Raw genomic sequence first — 18,733 nt, 5'->3', positions numbered from 1 at the left:
TCTGGGTAATATTATAAGTGAATCAGCAGGAAAAACCCAAACACATTGATTGCTCCCGAAGGACAAATAACCTGCCAAGAACTGAAGGTGCCATTCAAAATTTCGCCATCAGCAGTTGCATTTCCAACTATCACCCTGTTTCCTCTCTTCCACCCTGTCAGAGAGTCATGCAACGACAAAGAACTGCATGCAATAAAAAAAATACTTATGAAGACCTGATGTTAAACTGAAAACAATTATTGCCTCCATTTCTTAAACACCAGACCATGTAAAATGGCTCATTTCCCATTCTTTAATACGGCTTGGTGCTCAGATCAAAAATACCACAATTGTGCCACTTAGGATACAGATTTGGTTTGAGAATTCCTGACTTCTAAAAACAGGCAGTGAACAACAGCCAGAATCTTATTACCTACTTATGCCAGAATAAGCCAAACAGCAGAAACATCGGTACTGAACAAGTTAAGAAGTCTAAAGCTTGTTTTTTCTTACCACATGCCATGTCACAACTATCATGCAAAGGCAAATACAGGTGTTGACTTCTCAACTAGCAGCAGTTCACTGCTGAGATTTATGCCACTAGATTTATGCTGGTGGGCATGATTACTGGTATTGTCCTGCAATACTGAGTATGAACAAAACTGAACCTGACTTTCTCAGCTGACAGATTTTCCGGAACTTGGGAACTTTGCTTTTCTTGAAACACATTTCTCAGAATCCCCTTGCCCTTGCTAGATGGGGGATATTGGGAGTAATTTTCTCAAGTACTACATCTACTTCATTAACAGCACACATGTTGTTACCTGTGACATCCATCCTTTGACAAGCATCAGTCCTTGAAGAGTCTTCCATGCCTGGCTCCCCTTCTGTGTCTGACTCCTGTAAGAAAGCAGCTTTTGGCATGTCTTCTCCCTCTTGCTGGGGCAGAGGACCTGTTTCTGGTTGCATAAGCTTTCTTGGCCTGTCATGTTCCATTTGTTCTTCACCTTCCTTTTTTGCATTAACACCATGTCGAGACTTTAGGAAGGCAAGTAAACTGGGATCTGACAACAACAACATGACAAAATACAGACAGGATTAACAGTCCTCCTCGATCCTATGGCCATGGTTTATGTTTTGATTCTTTCTGTCAAAAGTATTTATAACCATATTTTTAGAAAAAGCCTAGCCACTTAGACTTCGGACAGAGATCTGTCATTCTGGTTGCAAGTTAAAGCCATGCAATCATATTCATATTTCAGAAGTGCTTTATTAAAAATAATAAAGTGAACAGCTAATTCTGATAGACCCACAGGCTGTAAGTCTGTGAAACTAACTTTCCTATTCATCCATCTGTTATGAAGACAGATGCTTATATTAGGTTGTGAGGAAGCCACCTTATACTGAATCAGACCACTTGTCCATCTAAGCCTTGCACTGCTAACACTGACTGGCAGCAACTCTCCATGGTTTCAGGCAAGATTCTTTCCTAGCCCTAGCCAATGGGAGTGAGAGGACAACAACGAGGACATCCCCATCCCTGCAGGCGGGCAATGGTGTCTCTTGACTCCCAGGAAGGACTTCCCCGTGGCCAGTTCCCTACAGATAAAGGCCATTTCTGGCTTGGAGGGACATAAGGGGAAAGATAAGGTTTCAGAATAGGAGGAGTGCCCCCTAGAGGAGGGGGAAAGGGGGAAGGATAAAAATGGGGAATAGACTAAGCAGGGGAAAAGAACACATGGAAGGATGTGAAGGAGGAAACAGACTAGGAAGCCTATCAAGTGGAAGCGGGGGGGGGGGGGGAGAACTGTGAGGGTGGCCAGAAATAATTCCTGTGAGTTGGTAGAGCGAGAGGACTTGTGGACCAGGGAGCTGGTGAAACTATGTGTCCTGCTGGACGGTGCCAAACCTATCAGGCATGCCAAACCCCCTCAGAAGCTCTCCTTCGGTGGAGAAAGGGGAAGGAGAAAAAGGTGCAAATGAGCACATGAGAGAGGGAGAAGGAAAACCAAAAGCCCCTCTTCAGCTACCAGACCTGGTTTGGCACCAAACCAACTATACTCCACTTTAAGTATGGATGGTGAAATGACCCGTAAAGGCCACATGACCCTATCTACCAGTAATCCCCGCTGTCGGAACCCCCTATCTGGCATGCCTCTGCATCTTTTCCATCCTTGATAACCACGCTATAGTACCTACCAAGCAGCCCCCCGAGTGAAGGAAACTGTAGGTCACTGTTGACTTTTGTTAATGTTGGTTACTGCTGGTTGTACCATATTTGTTCCAGATCAATAAACACGATTTGTTAACTGCATATGGCCTCTGAGCATGGAATCTATGTTGTTGTTGTTTAGTCGTTTAGTCGTGTCCGACTCTTCGTGACCCCATGGACCAGAGCACGCCAGGACCTCCTGTCTTCCACTGCCTCCCGGAGTTGGGTCAAATTCATGTTGGTAGCTTTGATGACACTGTCCAACCATCTCATCCTCTGTCGTCCCCTTCTCCTCCTGCCTTCACACTTTCCTAACATCAGGGTCTTTTCCAGGGAGTCCTCTCTTCTCATGAGATAGCCAAAGTATTGGAGCCTCAGCTTCAGGATCTGTTCTTCCAGTGAGCACTCAGGGTTGATTTCCTTCAGAATTGATAGGTTTGTTCTCTTTGCAGTCCAGGGACTCTCAAGAGCCTCCTCCAGCACCACAATTCAAAAGCATCAATTCTTCGGCAGTCAGCTTTCTTTATGATCCAGCTCTCACTTCTGTACATCACTACAGGAAAAACCATAGCTTTGACTATGCAGTCCTTTCTCGGCAAGGTGGTGTCTCTGCTTTTTAAGATGCTGTCGAGGTTTATCATCGCTTTCCTCCCAGTATAGGCAGCTCCCGGTATAGGCAGCTCTAAACTTTGTTACTTTTCTCTTGAAACCCGAGAATGTTCCGAGAGGACCAATGCTGGTGCTGGGTTAACCCTTTTGTGTGAATTCACAGATGACCACTTGAAGAACCATGGTTACCTGTAAGTAACCTCTCTTTTTGACTATGCGGACCTTTGTTGGCAAGGTGATGTTTCTGCTTTTCAAGATGCTGTCTAGGTTTGTCATTGCTTTCCTCCAAAGAAACAGGCGTCTTAATTTCATGGCTGCTGTCACCATTTGCAGTGATCATGGAGCCCAAGAAAATAAAATCTGTCACTGCCTCCATATCTTCCCCTTCTATTTGCCAGGAGGTGATGGAACCAGCGGCCATGATCTTAGGGGTTTTTTTATGTTGAGCTTCAGACCATTTTTTGCGCTCCCCTCTTTCACCCTCATTAAGAGGTTCTTTAATTCCTCCTCACTTTCTACCATCAGAGTGGTATCATCTGCATATCTGAGGTTGTTGATATTTCTTTCAGCAATCTTAATTCCGGTTTGGGATTTCTCCAGTCTGGCCTTTCACATGATGTATTCTGCATATAAGTTAAATAAGCCAGTGGACAATATACAACCTTGTCGTACTCCTTTCCCAATTTTGAGCCAATCAGTTGTTCCATATCCAGTTTCAACTGTTGCTTCGTGTCCCACATAGAGATTTCTCAGGAGATAGATAAGGTGGTCAGGCCCTCCCATTTCTTTAAGGACTTGCCATAGTTTGCTGTGGTCCACACAGTGGGAGATATTGCTGCATCTGGGGTCATTCACATTAAGCAGAATTTAAATTTATCATACTAATCAATAAATTAATAGCAATGTCTTAATATTAGAATACAGAGATTTCAGGTTGTGACCTAGCTTGCAGAACTTGAATCGATTTACAGCAAGAAGTTGTTAATCAATATTTTACTGTAGGAACAAAAAGAGGAACTGTAGGAGATGTTAGGAATTGTGAAGTGAACCATAAACCACAAAATGTATTTATAGCTTAAATTGGAAAATCCCAATTCCAATTTCTAAATTGTAACTTAATTTAGTAATGAACACATGAAAAGTCCATGAAGTTTGTGATTGACACATCTTGTGACAAGAATATACTGTATTTTTTGCTCCATAAGACGCTCCGGATCTTAAGACGCACATAATTTTTAGAGGGGTTAAACAGGGAAAATATATTCTGAACCAAATAGTGTAATAAAATATTTAATACAACTATAACAGAATAACATTTGAACCACATAAAGTGAACAGCAGTCAACAGTGGCATTAAGAACCATTACCACTGTCATTAACAAATGGAGAGACTTAAAGCTTTGTGTACTCATGTACCATAAATTTAATTCAAGTACATATAGACCATTATCAGCCAGTGATAAGACCTATACCACGCTACCTATATTTTACATTTCCTTTCATCCACCTCCTCCCCATGTATAGAAATGACAGATGAGATTGTTGTGCAACTCTGCCCATCTACAGCTCAATCCTATATTAAATTAGAAATGGTTTGTCTGATTGGGCACTGCACTGAGAGGTCCCTTTTAGTTGTGTGGAGGATAAATAGTGGAATTAAACTATTTAACAGCTGGTTTTCCTTATTTACTTTAGGTTATGCAAAAGAACAGCAACACAAAGCTTAACCTGATCCCATTCACCAGCAGTAGCACATGCTCAGCATAAGACCAAATCTCCATTTTCTGACATAATTGAACTTTTATAGCATGCAAGGCACAACACACAAAGCCAGGAACAATGTTCTTGACCAGCCAAAAAAACTGAATACAAACTATAGTAACTGAAATCAGGAAGCAGGTACTGTAATCCAGTTAGAAGTCACGAGGCACAGTTAGTTTCCTTGCTGCAACACCCTTTGGAAATACATTCTCTATTAGATGCCCAGAACTAGTTGAAAAGTTTGCCAGTTGAATCCAAATTTCCCATAGAAATACATTGAAAAAGGTCAGAAACTTTAAAAAATCTAAAAGAAATTCACTTACCAGGTACTGTAGACTGAGCCTGGCTCTTCACAGTGCCTTGGTAGACCCCAGAACAGCCAAAAAAGAGCCCCAAACAGCTAAATGCCAGCAGGCAGCCTGCAGACGGCAGCCATTTTGTGCTCTTCTCCCTTCCTGCCCTTTCCCCACCTAACAGCTGATCAGCCTCTTCCCAGGCAAGCAGGTTTCAACTCAAACGGAGCACCTTTTAATCCAAACAGGTTTTAACTCAAAACAAGAAGCTTTTAAAGAAAAACAAGCAGCTCTCTTACTGCTTGGACTAGCAAGGAAGCAGACAAGCAGCCGCTTCACTAACTGAAAGTTTCAATTTCCCCTGCTTTTCCCGCCTTCCCCACATATTAGGTATGCTAATATATGTGCACTGGAGGATTGTGGAAGGAACATCTAGCCCCTGATGGGGGTCCTGTGGGGCACCCCAAAACACTGAGGAGCTCTCCTGGCCTCTTTCAGCACTGGGGCTGTGCAACCCTGTTCTGATCAGGAGGTGCAGCCAGGTGGTCACCATGCCTTTTGAGGGCAGGGCACACAAAGGGCCAGGAGGCTTAGGGGCCATTCAAACTCAGACCTGGCAGGGAAGATACCATTCTTGTAAGAGTGGTTTTCCCAGGGTAAGGCTCATCTATTGCACTTCAGATGAGCTGACCCCTGTGATTTCCCCAAATGTGGGAAAATCAACTGCTTAAATGGGGGACTGTGTTTCTGGTTTCCCTTGGTTTTTATAGTATCACTCCTTCCCCTTTGGTCCTTGGCTGTTTGCATTGCTTGCTGCCATAGGCCTGTTTGCCTTGCTGGTTTCCCAGTTGAGCTGCAGGGAGCAGATCTTGGAAAGCCAGCAGTGCAGAATGCTGAGGTCTGAACAGCAAGCAGTCTCTGCTGCCAGTTCAGAGGCCTCCTGGCATGGCAGTGGGAGGCTTTTGGGTGGTGGCGGCTGAACCCTGGGTTATTGCATTCACTCCATAAGACACATGTACTTTCCCTCCCACCTTTTTGGAGAGAAAAAGTGCGTCTTATGGAGCGAAAAATACGGTAAATATATGGGGAAATGATACATTTGTTATTTGCCAATTATACAGCACTGTGCCTTTCCATGTTCTTAAATAATCTCTCTGCTTTGGAGAAGAAGGTTTTGAGGTTTATTATATTATTATGATTATTATTAATTATTACTATTATTATTTTTATTAATTATTTATTATTATTATTAATTAATATTAATTATTTATTATTATTATTATTTATTAATTATTATTAATTATTATTAATTATTAATTATTTATTATTATTATTATTATTATTATTATTATTATTATTATTATTATTATTCAGAAACACCAGGCACAGTCTATCAAAATTAAGCAAACACTGAGTAGTATATTATAATAGATACAAGTTTTAACCAAAAACCTAAGTATTTGTTAAATACTGGCACAGTATATACATTGTTCCTAATACTATTTTTGTAGCTCTGATTATGTTATTTCTGAAATCTGCAACTGCTTATAATATTATGTGAAATTTTTTGATACTGTTCCCTAAGCCCCAATGACTACAGGGAACATTGAAGTGTGTTTCATTCACAAGCAAGATGTTTTGATTGCCAGGTCTCTGTACTTTGTTAGTTTTTCCAATTCTTTATTTTCAGCTCTGGCATCCCCTGGAATTGAGATGTCAATGGTCCAGACATTTCTTTGTTCTATCACTATTGTGTCTGGTGTGTTATGTTCAAGGTGTCTATCAATTTTGATCCGGAAATCCCACAGGATCTTGACATTGCTACTTTCTACCTGATGTTCCCATGGGCTTTGGAGGCTGGCAAATTATATTTTTGCATAATGACCAGTGAACTAATTTTGCCATTCTGTCATGTCTAATTTTGTAATTTTTGGAAATTAACAGTTTCATCTTTTTCTTGGCAGAGTCAACACTTGCTGATAGCACTAATCCCTTGGATCTTAGCTTTCATCACATTAGTTTAGAGCAGTTATTCTTGTGCAGCAAAAATCAAGCCTTTGTTTTTTTTCTTAAGGGTCCCCAGTTCTAACAATGCCTATGTTGAATTATGATCATGCTTTCCATCTATATTTCTCAGGTGTTGCTCATGCAGTGGTTTATTTTTCCAACTGCTTAATTTATTTTCAAATTGTTGTTTCTTATATTGAGCCTTTGTTTCTGTTTTCAAAATCTCCATTTTCACCATCTTCAGTAATTTTTCTCTACTTGTACTAGTGTAATCATTTATGTCTCTTGTTTCTTCCTCTACTACTGATTTTCTGGCCTCTGATCTTATGTGCATGTGGGAGGGGGTGGGAGTATATTTTCAAAATGGTTGGAAATCACCCCAATCTTAAAAATAGTGAGGGATTTTTAACTACTCAAGTACATAAATTAATATGAAGTGTACAAATTTATTTACAATCTATCAACATATGATGAGGAAGGCTAGGAAAATTTGTACCTAGCTGAGCCAGGAGTCGCTTCCGCTCCTCTAAGATTTCTTCTTTCAACATAGACTGCAACCTCTCTATGTTCTCCTTGTGGATGTTCTGGGCTTCTTGCTCACCAACGAGGCTTCCAAGACCCTCCCCGGTGACAATATGAGACCACTGGCAGTGTACATTCTCCACAGACTTATCTAGAAACCAAGAACTTTGTGAGCACAATTTACAAACAAATCAAAATGGACAACATATTACAAGCTGTCTATCTGTTTCAGACATTAAGGAAGCAATATTTGGAACAATATTCAGCTTTATTCCAGCTTTTCAGGAACCATTTGGAAAGAGGTGCTACAGAACTGACAGAATTATGTCTTTTTCTTATGCTTTAGCTCCTGAAGATAGAATCTATGAACAACAAGAAATCAAAGGATGCTGTTCTAAAAGAAGTAAACACTACTTTCCCTTCTTCTTTCAGTCAGTAAACAAATAAATAGCAAGCATTTGCTACTTCTCCAATAGTAATGATACGAAGCCATGTTTATCTCTGGATCAGAAAAGAAGATGCTTGGGGTTTGTTTGCTTGCTTGTTGTGAGGCTTCATACAAGTCAAGTTAACTTTGTCATTAATATATCAGGCAAAAAAAAAGGAAAATAAAAAGGAAAGAAGACAAAAATGTTGTGGAACCTTAAGGACTAACTGCCACAACTTTGACTAACTTTAAAACATTAGTTAAAAACGGACACGTTAAAGCTCCACCTGAGAGGAATTCGGTTGGGCAAAAAACTTTTGACTGTGACTCTCTTATGATTTTAGAATCCATAGACATTTGGAGAGTCACAGCTCTCCACTCCTGCAGTCAAGGCTGAGTGACAAAGAATTACAAATAAGAATGCATGGATTCCAGTACTCTTCCTCAGTGGATCCAAAAGCATGAAGCAGTTTAATCCATTTCTAATCAGAGTAACCCAGGATATTACTTACTCTCCCTTGGGTTGACTTACAATCCTGTGCCAGAAATCCAGGGATATAAAACATCAGCACCCCCTCACATATAGTACAAATCCACAGAACTGTAGCATCTGTCCCAAGAAGCAAGTTTTCGAGAGATATTTATTTCTCTATGTTTACCTCTCAACAGACACTTCTACAAATTTCTACAGTTACCTTTATCTCTATGAAACAATGTCTCCAAGAGGAGGCAGGGATGCCTCTGGAACTGTACCTTCAAGACTTGTCTGTTCAGCTTTATTGACAGCGGCAGCGGAGGTCTGAGGCCCTTCGACTGCTCTCTTAGCAGCTATTTTCTGGGCAAAGATACTCTTCCCTCCAGGTGCCAATTTTGCCTGTAGTAAAAGAAGACAGCAAAGTAAGCAGGTCTACATTTCTATGGGTAGATCCAGATTGGAATTATGCCCTGAGTCCTCCCTCCAAAAAGGTTCCCTTCTGCCACTTTAATAAGTGTTTCAGACCCTACCTCTCTTTTACGCCACTATAAAGATTACTGTATATCTGTTTTGCTTTACATTCTGAATGGCTGGTTAAAGGTATCAGCTGTTCGTATATTTGTAGATCCGTGAAAATATATTCATTCAAACAGAGCTAGACCATTGCTTTGTAACAAGAGACTGGAATTTCAGCACAGAAACCACACAACGTAACTGAATCTCCCATAAATTAAAATTAGCCTTTGGAGATCAATGAAGACCAAGTCTAAACAACGCCTGAAACCAAGCAGTTGCTCAGATAGTGGTTGTTGTGGGTTTTTCAGCACTGTTCTCTGAAGATGTCGGCCACAGAGACTGGCGAAACATTAGGAAGAACAACCCTCAGAACACGGCCAAAGAGCCCGAAAACCCCACCACAACCATTAGATCCCGGCCGTGAAAGCTTTCACGAATACATTGTTCCTCAGATAATTTTACATGCAATAGAGTTCTTTTTTTTTTTTTTTTTTTTTTGCAATAGAGCTCATTTATTTTGCTGCTGTTTGCTAAAATAGAAAGAAAAACGGTATAAACTTCTAGACAAGTTGGAGGAACAAGCATGGGGTTATAGCTAAATTTTAGGAAGTTTGTTCCACTCCAGTGCACCTCACAACTCGCTCTCTGTGATTAATCCCAGAGTCGGCTTATCTGAATGCTTTGCACTTCCAAGGATAAACAAACATCACTGTTTCAGAAAGGCCATTCTTGAAGATTCCGGAACCATAAGAGGGCAAGAATTTCACAGTAATAAATTAGATTAATGATGCTAAACGAGTGCTTTTTAAAATTCACATGGCGTTTATACCCAGGCTCTGCCGCAGTCTGACTACTGATAAGGAAGCCATGAAAAGACAGCATGAGGCAAAATCACCCCCATTCCAGGAATTCAAGCAATTGAAAAAAGAAAAGAAAAAGGGGGGAAATGTTCTATCTGCAGACGAGTTTCTGCTCAGGGAACTTGGTTTCCTCAAGAAATGGTCAGAACATCTAGCTCAGCTGGAAGACTTTGTTTATGTGTATAGAAGAGCATCTCTGGATCCTGTCCTCAAGTCTCCAGTCAGATTATTAAGTAAGAAACAAGGCACATACATCACCATCAATATTTAAAGTGACGCATACCACTATTGTATGCCTGCATTTTCAGCAGATACCTTGCAAGGTGTCCAAAAGTCTTTTTAAAATCATTTTAAAAGTCCTTTGGATGCTCCAAACTCAGGCTCTTTTTAAACAAACTCCCAAACATTCTCTCTTTTTCAGTTTTGTTTTCTGAGCCATTGTTTCCTTAGGCTTCAAAAATCAGGCTTAAAGGAGTGCCTATTAAACAGAATTTACCTGCCAATTTTGACAGGCAATCCCTTGGGTAAAAACGCAATAGGTCCACAGCACAGGCAAACACAATGCAAACACAGCATAACGCAGCTGAACTAAAAATAACATTTATGCTATGCCATAAACATAAAAAGTTCAAATTTTTGTGCTTAAGGAGAAAACGCAGTTAATTCCAACTCTGCTGAGCTTGCATAAATGACTATGGAAGCTGGAAACGTGTTCATCAGATATTTCCCTACATTTATTATGCATATTTATTATATAAAATTTCAAAATGGCATGTGGAGAGTGTTGAGGGACTGGGATCGGAATGTGTTAAAGCAGCTTACGGCAATCTTCCCCTACTTTGTGCCAACTGTGTTAAGACGGCAGCTCCCATAATCCTCCAGCATCATAGGCTTAGAATATCTAGTTTATATATGCAACCAATGAAGTGAGAAAACCCTGAACTTTATCACTTCAGACTTAATTTATTCCTGTACTATTTGTTATTGTTGTACACTAATGTTTTTAAGTTTTTAATTGTTTTGATATTCTGTAAGCCCCCTAGAGTGGTAGAATATACCAGATGGGCGGGATATAAATCGAACAAACAAACAAACAAAAAACAGTATGTTATGTGCTGACAAGTTATGTCCAACTTGCAGTGACCCTAACAGGGTTTCAGGGTATGTGAGATATTTAAGGAGCGGTTGTACCATTACCACCAACAACCATCAATGAATATGCCAGGTTCAGTGGAGATTTGAACCCAATTCTCCTAGGCTCTTTTCCAACACTCCATCTATCCATGACTATACTATATCAGCTCTGGTGGGGGTGGAGGTGGGGCAGTAACTTTTAAAAGTTCTCTCATATTAGAAACACAGGGGACAGAGCAAAACCTTTTGTCCTGCTGAAACAATTTTCTGTCTGCAGGGAGGTACAGTGGTGCCTCGCAAGACGAACACCTCACGGGACGAAAAAACCGCAAGACGAATGGTTGTTTTGATTGCTATGGTGCCTCGCAAGATGGCTTCTTCTATGGCCATGCTTCACAAGATGGTTTTTTCCCCCCGAGACCGATGTTTTGCAAGATGAAAAAAATTCATTCATCTTGCGAGGTTCCCATAGGAATGCATTGCAATGCATTCCTGTGGGAAGCCGCTTTTAGCAAGACAATTTTTTCGCAAGATAGCGTTACTCGCGGAACGAATTACATTCGTCTTGCGCGGCACCACTGTATTTATGTTGCAGACATTTAAAACTAGATATCCTCACAAAGAAGGGCTGTCTGTTTCCCACCACATTATTCTACTGCCTCATCTGCCTCTATGAATAAGTCCACACCAGACAGAAGCAGTAAAGTGATGGACTTTCTCTGAATCTCTTCAAAAATTCATTTCTGTCCTACAGCCCATGACAAATCATCAAAATAAATTAAAGATGGATTTTAAACCTTGTCTGAAGACCACAAAGATGTTTTTGATGTACCCTATGATTACTTGGAAAAAAATCCAAACTTCACAGGACCGAATCCCTTCTAATTCAGCACAGTGCCTTGACAAAACAGACCTAACTGACAGGCCTGGTACATTCTCCGACAACATGTAGCCCTCCCAAATGCACCTCCCGTCACTCTTAAGACAACAAACAGTGAATGATAGGAGTTGTCGTCCACCAACTGCAGAAATGCATTTTCCATTCCCTAAGAAGTCCATAAGGAATAGAACAGTTACTTCTGCCTCTGTTGCAATGCTAGAGACAGGCAAGAAGATTTAGACATATGGTTACTGCAGTATTATTTTCTCCCAGGAGGATTTGTTTCTTCCTATGACCTCCTGCTCAAGAAAAGAACATTATACAGTGATACAGCACATGCATTGCATTTGGAAAGTTGCAAGTTGAATTCTCAGTACATCCAGACACGACTAGGAAAAAATCCAACTTAAAACTTTACAGTATGTCTGCCAGTCAGCGTTACCAAACTGACCACCTGGCTCAGCATAAGGCAGTGAAAATCAAGCCATCACAGCTTCATTCAAAGCTGTATTTAGCGGGCTTGAAATCCTAGATGTTCTATGAAACATCAGAGCTTCAATCCCAATGAAATCTAGCAATCTTGAGATCCACCAAAGTCAAGGATTGCCCCACTATTTTGCAAAGCACATCACTCACAACGGAAACTCAACATATGTGCTTCTCACTTACGCACATATGAGCTTCCAGTTCTGCACTGTAGGCCTCAACTGTTTCTCATGGCATTTTGCTTAAAACTTTTATTAGCCATAACCTTCAAAGCAGCTTACAGATGGAATGAAAATGCAGTGAACGTCAACAGGAGCAGATGACATTAAACTCCAATATAAAGCACAGAAGTTAAAGAATAATTTATACATTTTTTAAAAAGTAAGTGGGCAGGTAACAAGTCAAAATAAAGTTGCTTTTCTCACCTCTGTTTTTATTTCCGACCTGTGAAAAACTCTGGGAAATGGATCTCCTGTAAACACTGGCATGGTCACACTAGCAGTGCTTGTGTCATGTTCCTGTTGCAGACAAAAGAGACAATACTACTGGAGGTTGGGTTGGTTCCCCCCCCCCAAAGTGTTATGAAGTAATACAATCCTACAGAAAGAGCCTGGACTTAGATCTGGATGGCTTGCATTAAACCCTTTCCTAAGCCATAAAATAACTGCTTATATAAGCTCCCCAACTCTTTCAATCTTCACTTTAAACTAGACTAAAAAGAGACAGCCTATAAGAACTGAGCAGATTCTAGTTCACACTCATTGGATGAGGACAATTCTATTCTCTGTACAGAAGATACTGCATTGCCCCTTGTGCAATAGGAACTCTTGTCCCTTCAGACTCCTTCGAAAGCCTCTCAATCTTCTCCAGAGGGTTCCCAATGCTACAGGAAAGGTGTTGGAGGTGCAAGGAGAATACAGTGGAGTCTATACTGCTGACTGTGTCTGTTCTACTGCAAAATGGACACAGTCAGATTTTGCCCATGAAACACAGTTAGCACAAGGTGAGTAAACCAAGTGACTAAGAACACATCTACATTTCAGGCATGTGCCCCCGATGAAGGGGCAGAGCTCAATGGTGAAACTCATGCTCAGAATGCAGAAAAAGCCACAGCCTCAACTACAAAGATCTCTAGCACCAGAAATTTGCACCAAAGCTAGCATCCACTGCCAGTCAATGTCCCAAGGAAAGGTGTGTCATGTTGGATTTAGGTCTCTTTCTTTTCTGCCTATAGCCCAAGCTATAGTACACATCCATCAACATCACATAATGTTTAACCATTATGATAATCGTTTCTACAAACAGTACACACAATGATTTTGTTGAAGACTGCTGTGATGTGTTGATCAGCTTGATCTAACAGCTGCCCTGGGTCATCGTCAAAATGGACATGGGCCCTTTTGAATTTGGATTTCTTTGGAGGAGCTGGTGTTAAAGATGGGGGCACATCAGGAAATCCTGGGAGAACAAAGAAAACAAACAACATATCCAGTATTACCAAACCTCAGGCATCTTCCATTTCATGGAGAAAGAGACATGGAACTTTATGCTGTTCTTACTAGAGTACTTGCTACAATTCTGATAAAAGGTGCATTCGGAATTACTATTTTAATTACTAAAAATGCAGCAACTGTGTCAATTAGGTATCAGAGGGCTTCAAAAGTTAATGGGCAATTCAAGGATATACAAAAAACACATACATTGCAAGGTAGAGTGTTGCCTTTGATAAGTAACATGCAAAACAATTAAAAACACATAATTAAAGATAACACAGCAGCCAACTGGTAACAAATGCCTTTTTCAGGAACGGACAGATGGCAAAAGCCTGCCTGATTCACCACCACCACCCTTTACAAAAAAAAGTCTGCTTATGAGCAGCAAAGGAATGAGCCTAGCCTCCTATGGTCAGGAGTTCCAGAGCATTCCACAGAGGGTCCTGAGCTGGACCAGACTTTGCACAGAAAGAAGAACAGGTATGGATAGGCACCACAAATTAAAAATGCCACTTGGCTCTTGCAGAACCACAGAAACATCATTCTACTGTAGATTCAGAACTAAATGCAAGTGGGAGTGATTGTGTCATCTGCAAAGATGGCAGCTTCAGCTCTTTATTTCTCAGATCTACGGGCATCAGAAATGCTCACCAATAGAGATGGGAGTATTTGTCCCACACAGGTGGACATAACAAGGGTTTGGCCTCCTGGGGCCAGACTGTCCACTCACCCGTCTGCTGCTGGCTCCGTGCTCCCTTCCTGTTGCTCCGGAGCTCGCCGTCAACTAGCTACTCGTCAGCCTGTCAGGGACGCTTGTCTTTCCTCCTCCTGCCAGGAGTAGCTAATCGACCGCGAGCTCCAGAGCGACTGGAAGGGAGCGTGGAGCCGCCGGCGGTGGCAGACAGGCGAGTCCCATCCCTCGTTATGTGCACCTGTGCGGATGAATACCCCGATCTCTACTCACCAGCAGTTAAGAGTACATTTAGATTTACTACAGTAAATACCACTTGTAGAAAACTGAAGACAGGGTTATACAATTGGCTCTACAAACACTACGGAGAGACCAAACTCTGCAGAAATACACCGCAAATCACTGAGAGATTTGCAAGTATATCCTGATCTAATTTCTGCCCACTGTGAAGCTACATGATTTGAAGACCTAGGCTCACAATAGAACAATATGAGGTAAATGTGTTAGTCTGTCTCAGCATGTTGACAAAATTAAGGGGGGGGGGAGAGGAAAAGGGGAAAGAGCAAAATGTTATAGAAAGCAAAAGAAGGAGGGGGAAAAGTATGATACTTCAAAGGCTAACAGATTTGTTTCAATGTAAGCTTTTGTGGATCAAAATCCACTTTTCAGACAAAACAGTATGTGAATTTTGATCCACAAATGCTTACACTGAAACAAATCTGTTTGTCTTTAGGGTGCCCCAATATTGTCTTTTCCCCTCTTTTTTCTCTTTTCCCCTTTAAGTCTGTCAACAGTAAGAATATTAAAAACCCAGTGAACTTAAAAGACTTTCTTCCAATGGTGGAGCAGTTCCCAACTAAATATATATGTATGTGATTGCTACAAGATTCACAGATGGAACATGCCAACATTATAATATATAACTGAGAGCCACATTACAGTAACTTCGTAGAAAAGTTTACATTACCTAGAATAAAGGACCACCTGATTCCCTAAAAGATGTAACAAGATTCAGACATGGGCACAAGAGACACCAGATTTCCACCTGCCAGCAACTCTACTCTTCAAAAACTAAAGTTACAGAATACATCGTGGGAGGATGGGGAATGACCTCAGATAACCCCAGCCTTGCCTTGATCTCCACTTGTGCAGCACAGGTACAGAGATGGGAAGACTTGCTTTTCATACTACAAATCCAACAACACCTCAACAAACAATATTGGCTGCAGTATTTTAAGAAGTGTCTTTAAAAAAAACATTTCTCATCTACAAGCTGTATATAGGATCAGGAATCACAATTATGGTCTCACTTTTCATGAAATGTTCTAGAGGCAGAGCAGGGACAGCACACAGAATCCTGACCCCGCTCCACAAATTCTCTCAAAGTGAGATGGTACCTTGAGATGGTAAAAGCCAAAACTACTTGAGGTAGCCCAGTGGCATTCTACTGTCATCACACAAACTGAATGAAATAATTTGGGGAAGCATTGATACAACTGAAACAGCCTCAATGGGTGCAGAAACTGCTAGTCTGCCTGTGACACATCAAGTCCGGGCAGAGCTACAACTGAAATCTCAAGACAATATATAGTAGATATATATATACTCATTAATTCAGATATGTGCAACCCTCTCATTTAATCCTACTAAATGAACCAAAACACCTTCCAACAGACTTACCATCCAATGTCACCACATCCCTGTCGCACTGCAGTGGCGGTCTCTCATCTTCTCCACTCCCAATATCCCCTCTCCTCTTATCTGCTTTCTTTACAATTTTCACTGCTGGTGAAGATTTTGCTGCCAGGAACTGATTTTGGAACCTCAGCAAATCTGCTTCTGACTCCCCTGGCTTGGGCCTTGACAACATCTTTGTCCTGTACTCTCACAGGTTTTGGGGGTTACCTGATATATTTAGAGAAAGAAAGGGAAGGTGAGCTTTTGAGGAATTAACACAGTTCACAGTTTTCACACATTTTTGAGGGCCCTAAGGGCCTCAGAAATATGACTCCTGATACAAAGTCCCCAGGTAGCAGAGGAACATCTGGTGATGTTTCCTCCTAGGCAAGGTCTCCTGCTCTGACAGACGTTGACAATGAAAACAGCACTCATTGAGCCGGGGGGGGGGTGGACTTGATAGCCTAAAGGCCCCTTCCAACTCAATTATTCTATAATTCCATGGAATAACTACTGTACAATTTCTTTATAAACAATAGAGATATTCTTTTCCTACGGCACTGGAAAAGAATGCTTCTAATGTTTCTAGGAGAAATGATTACTGTGTTTGGGATGGCCATTTCAGGAGACATGCAAAACACCCTGTCCAACCATCTACTTGCCTTCAGTTTGATTGCAGCAGGCACTGCTGTTCTAAAGCACATTTTCTACTTGTGTTCTTCACAGTACAGTACTGTATAAGCGCTTTTTGCCCGTTTATTTGTGGAAATTTTAGATGCAGCTGCAGTAGCTGTATGCAAATTTCAAAACACTGGGCCACCTTTGATATGCATAGCAGCCCTGTGGGGTCTCAGAGACCAAGTGTTTGATATGTTGGAGAAACACACTTCTAAGGACCACCACAGCACAAACAGCAACAGTTTAGAATACAAACAGGCTGCCTTAGAATCAGTTTTCTCTGTCCTCATCATTCTACAGCACAGTGAACTCTGTCGGTAATCTTAAACTCCTTCCAGAATCATTACCTGTGTGAGTTTATGGCAGCAAAAGGAATTAAGGGTCTCGTGGCACCTCCAAAACTAACAAATTATGTAATAGGCTTTTGTGGCCAGGGTGGTGGATGCAACTGTTGTCGAATGTCCCTTCCTGGTGAATAAAGCCAAAACAGGGAGCAACAGCATTGGTCATATATTCCTCAGTTTATATCAGATTCTGCATGGACTAAGCCAACAAGGCCACAAATTAGATACTCAATAAAAAATTACAGGTACGTTTCTTCAGCTGTGCATATTAATGCTCTATTTAAAAGTACCAAGTACATACAATCGTATTAAACAACAGTGTACTGTCTACACTGTAGTACTGTAACCATAGGTGAAGAATGTGCAGCCTTCCAGATATTGTTGGATAGCCGCCACCCACCTTCTAGCCTTCAAAGCTGGTAGTTGTACTACTGTGACATCACTCCGTGGATGAGACCACCACAACACAGCGCCATACCAAAATCATGCACATCTTCACAAGCAGCTCTAGGATCCTTTAAACTAACATTGTAAGGAACAGAGAATTCTGTTTGAACTAGTCCCCTAGCAGTGCTGAAACCGTACAAGGGTAGGTTAGTCAAATCAATGTTTAAGTGATGATATACTATTTCACAGGCTTCTGTGTGCCTTCGGAAATTATGCACGTGCATTTTCCCATTTGTATGGATTTCTGGGTAAGGTATATAAAATTTCAAAGGTGAGGGAAACTGTCACAACCTGGGATCAGGCTGTCATTTTTATTTTTTAACACCCAAAAGTCTGCCGGAAGTTCCCCACTCAGAATTCTGGGGGCTTTAGTCCAAAACAAGCCCTCTCAAGTATTTGAAGTAGCTTACGACTCCAAAGGTGCAGTGAACAGAATTCGGTGACTGGACAAAGAAAGTCCTTTCAAGCAATTCCGAGTCAGCAGTTGTCGGTCCTCAGAACAAACTGCGTCGCGAAGAGCGGATGCGGAATTTGAAAAGACGTCCACTCCGAATCTGCCGGCATTAAAAGTAGCAAGAATAAGAATAACAACATACAATAGTTACTTTTAAAAGGGTCCGGAGTCCACGCCCCCTTAAGAAGAATGCTCGGAAATCCTAGAGGTGCGGGAAAGAATTCTGACGCTGTCTCTATGTGCAAAGCGAATGCTCTCTAGACATGCTCAGAGGCACTTTTTTTCCTAATGATTTCACTCTACCGCTGAAGTCAAGCTTCAGTACCCTAAAGAAATGGCCTTGCCACTAATGCCTAAACCTCTTCCCTCCCTCACTACGGAGGACGCCCACCCTGGGCGTTAAAACAGAAGCAGCTCCTTCTGCGGGTGCCAACTGACCTGTGCTCCGCGGGCTCTTGGGCCATTCTTAAAACAGTCAACTCCCGCCCCACCGCCAGGTGCTTGACGCACACGCTCGTCCTTCCGCCGCAGCCAGGAAAGGGAGGACTCTCGGGGGCAGCAGCGTCAAGGGCGGGACTCCGCCTTTGGCGCCATTTTGGATGGGGGAGTCGCAGCAGCCGCAAGGAGGGGCCCGTTTGCGTCTGCGTCGGCATCGTCGCGGTCCGGCAGCGGCAGACGCAGCCGATGCGTGTCAGTTGTGTTCGGTTTGCGCTCTCTCGTTTCCCCCCCCCCCTTGTGTGGCACAGACGCCACCAGACTTCAGTGTCGCTTATTCCCAGTGTAAAACA

General features: G+C 41.7%; 1 protein-coding gene and 1 pseudogene across 4 annotated transcripts in view; one reads left to right on the top strand and one right to left on the bottom strand.

Annotated features, from left to right (window-relative positions):
* The window catches only part of RPAP1 (RNA polymerase II associated protein 1), a 56,761-nt gene extending 38,236 nt beyond the window's left edge, over positions 1-18,525 (bottom strand). Inside the window, exons 1-9 of one of the 4 annotated variants that reach the window (XM_020793766.3) lie at positions 18,384-18,503; positions 17,902-18,045; positions 17,048-17,168; positions 16,026-16,250; positions 13,474-13,619; positions 12,587-12,679; positions 8,564-8,684; positions 7,358-7,534; positions 804-1,043 (exon numbers count right to left, since the gene is read on the bottom strand). In XM_020793766.3, the coding sequence (XP_020649425.3) occupies positions 804-1,043; positions 7,358-7,534; positions 8,564-8,684; positions 12,587-12,679; positions 13,474-13,619; positions 16,026-16,215 (967 nt within the window). In that variant the 5' untranslated portion in view covers positions 16,216-16,250; positions 17,048-17,168; positions 17,902-18,045; positions 18,384-18,503. Of the gene's footprint in view, positions 1-803; positions 1,044-7,357; positions 7,535-8,563; positions 8,685-12,586; positions 12,680-13,473; positions 13,620-16,025; positions 16,251-17,047; positions 17,169-17,444; positions 18,046-18,383 lie in introns of all 4 variants that reach the window. The other 3 variants (XM_020793767.3, XM_078391392.1, XM_020793769.3) reach the window with 3 other exon arrangements.
* LOC144586192 (U1 spliceosomal RNA) lies at positions 5,460-5,614 on the top strand (annotated as a pseudogene).
* Positions 18,526-18,733: the final 208 nt, after the last annotated feature.

This window comes from Pogona vitticeps, chromosome 1 (assembly GCF_051106095.1).
Source record: "Pogona vitticeps strain Pit_001003342236 chromosome 1, PviZW2.1, whole genome shotgun sequence".
Classification (NCBI taxonomy): domain Eukaryota; kingdom Metazoa; phylum Chordata; class Lepidosauria; order Squamata; family Agamidae; genus Pogona; species Pogona vitticeps.
Note: the sequence above shows the minus strand (reverse complement) of the source record. Positions and strands in the feature narration are given on the sequence as shown.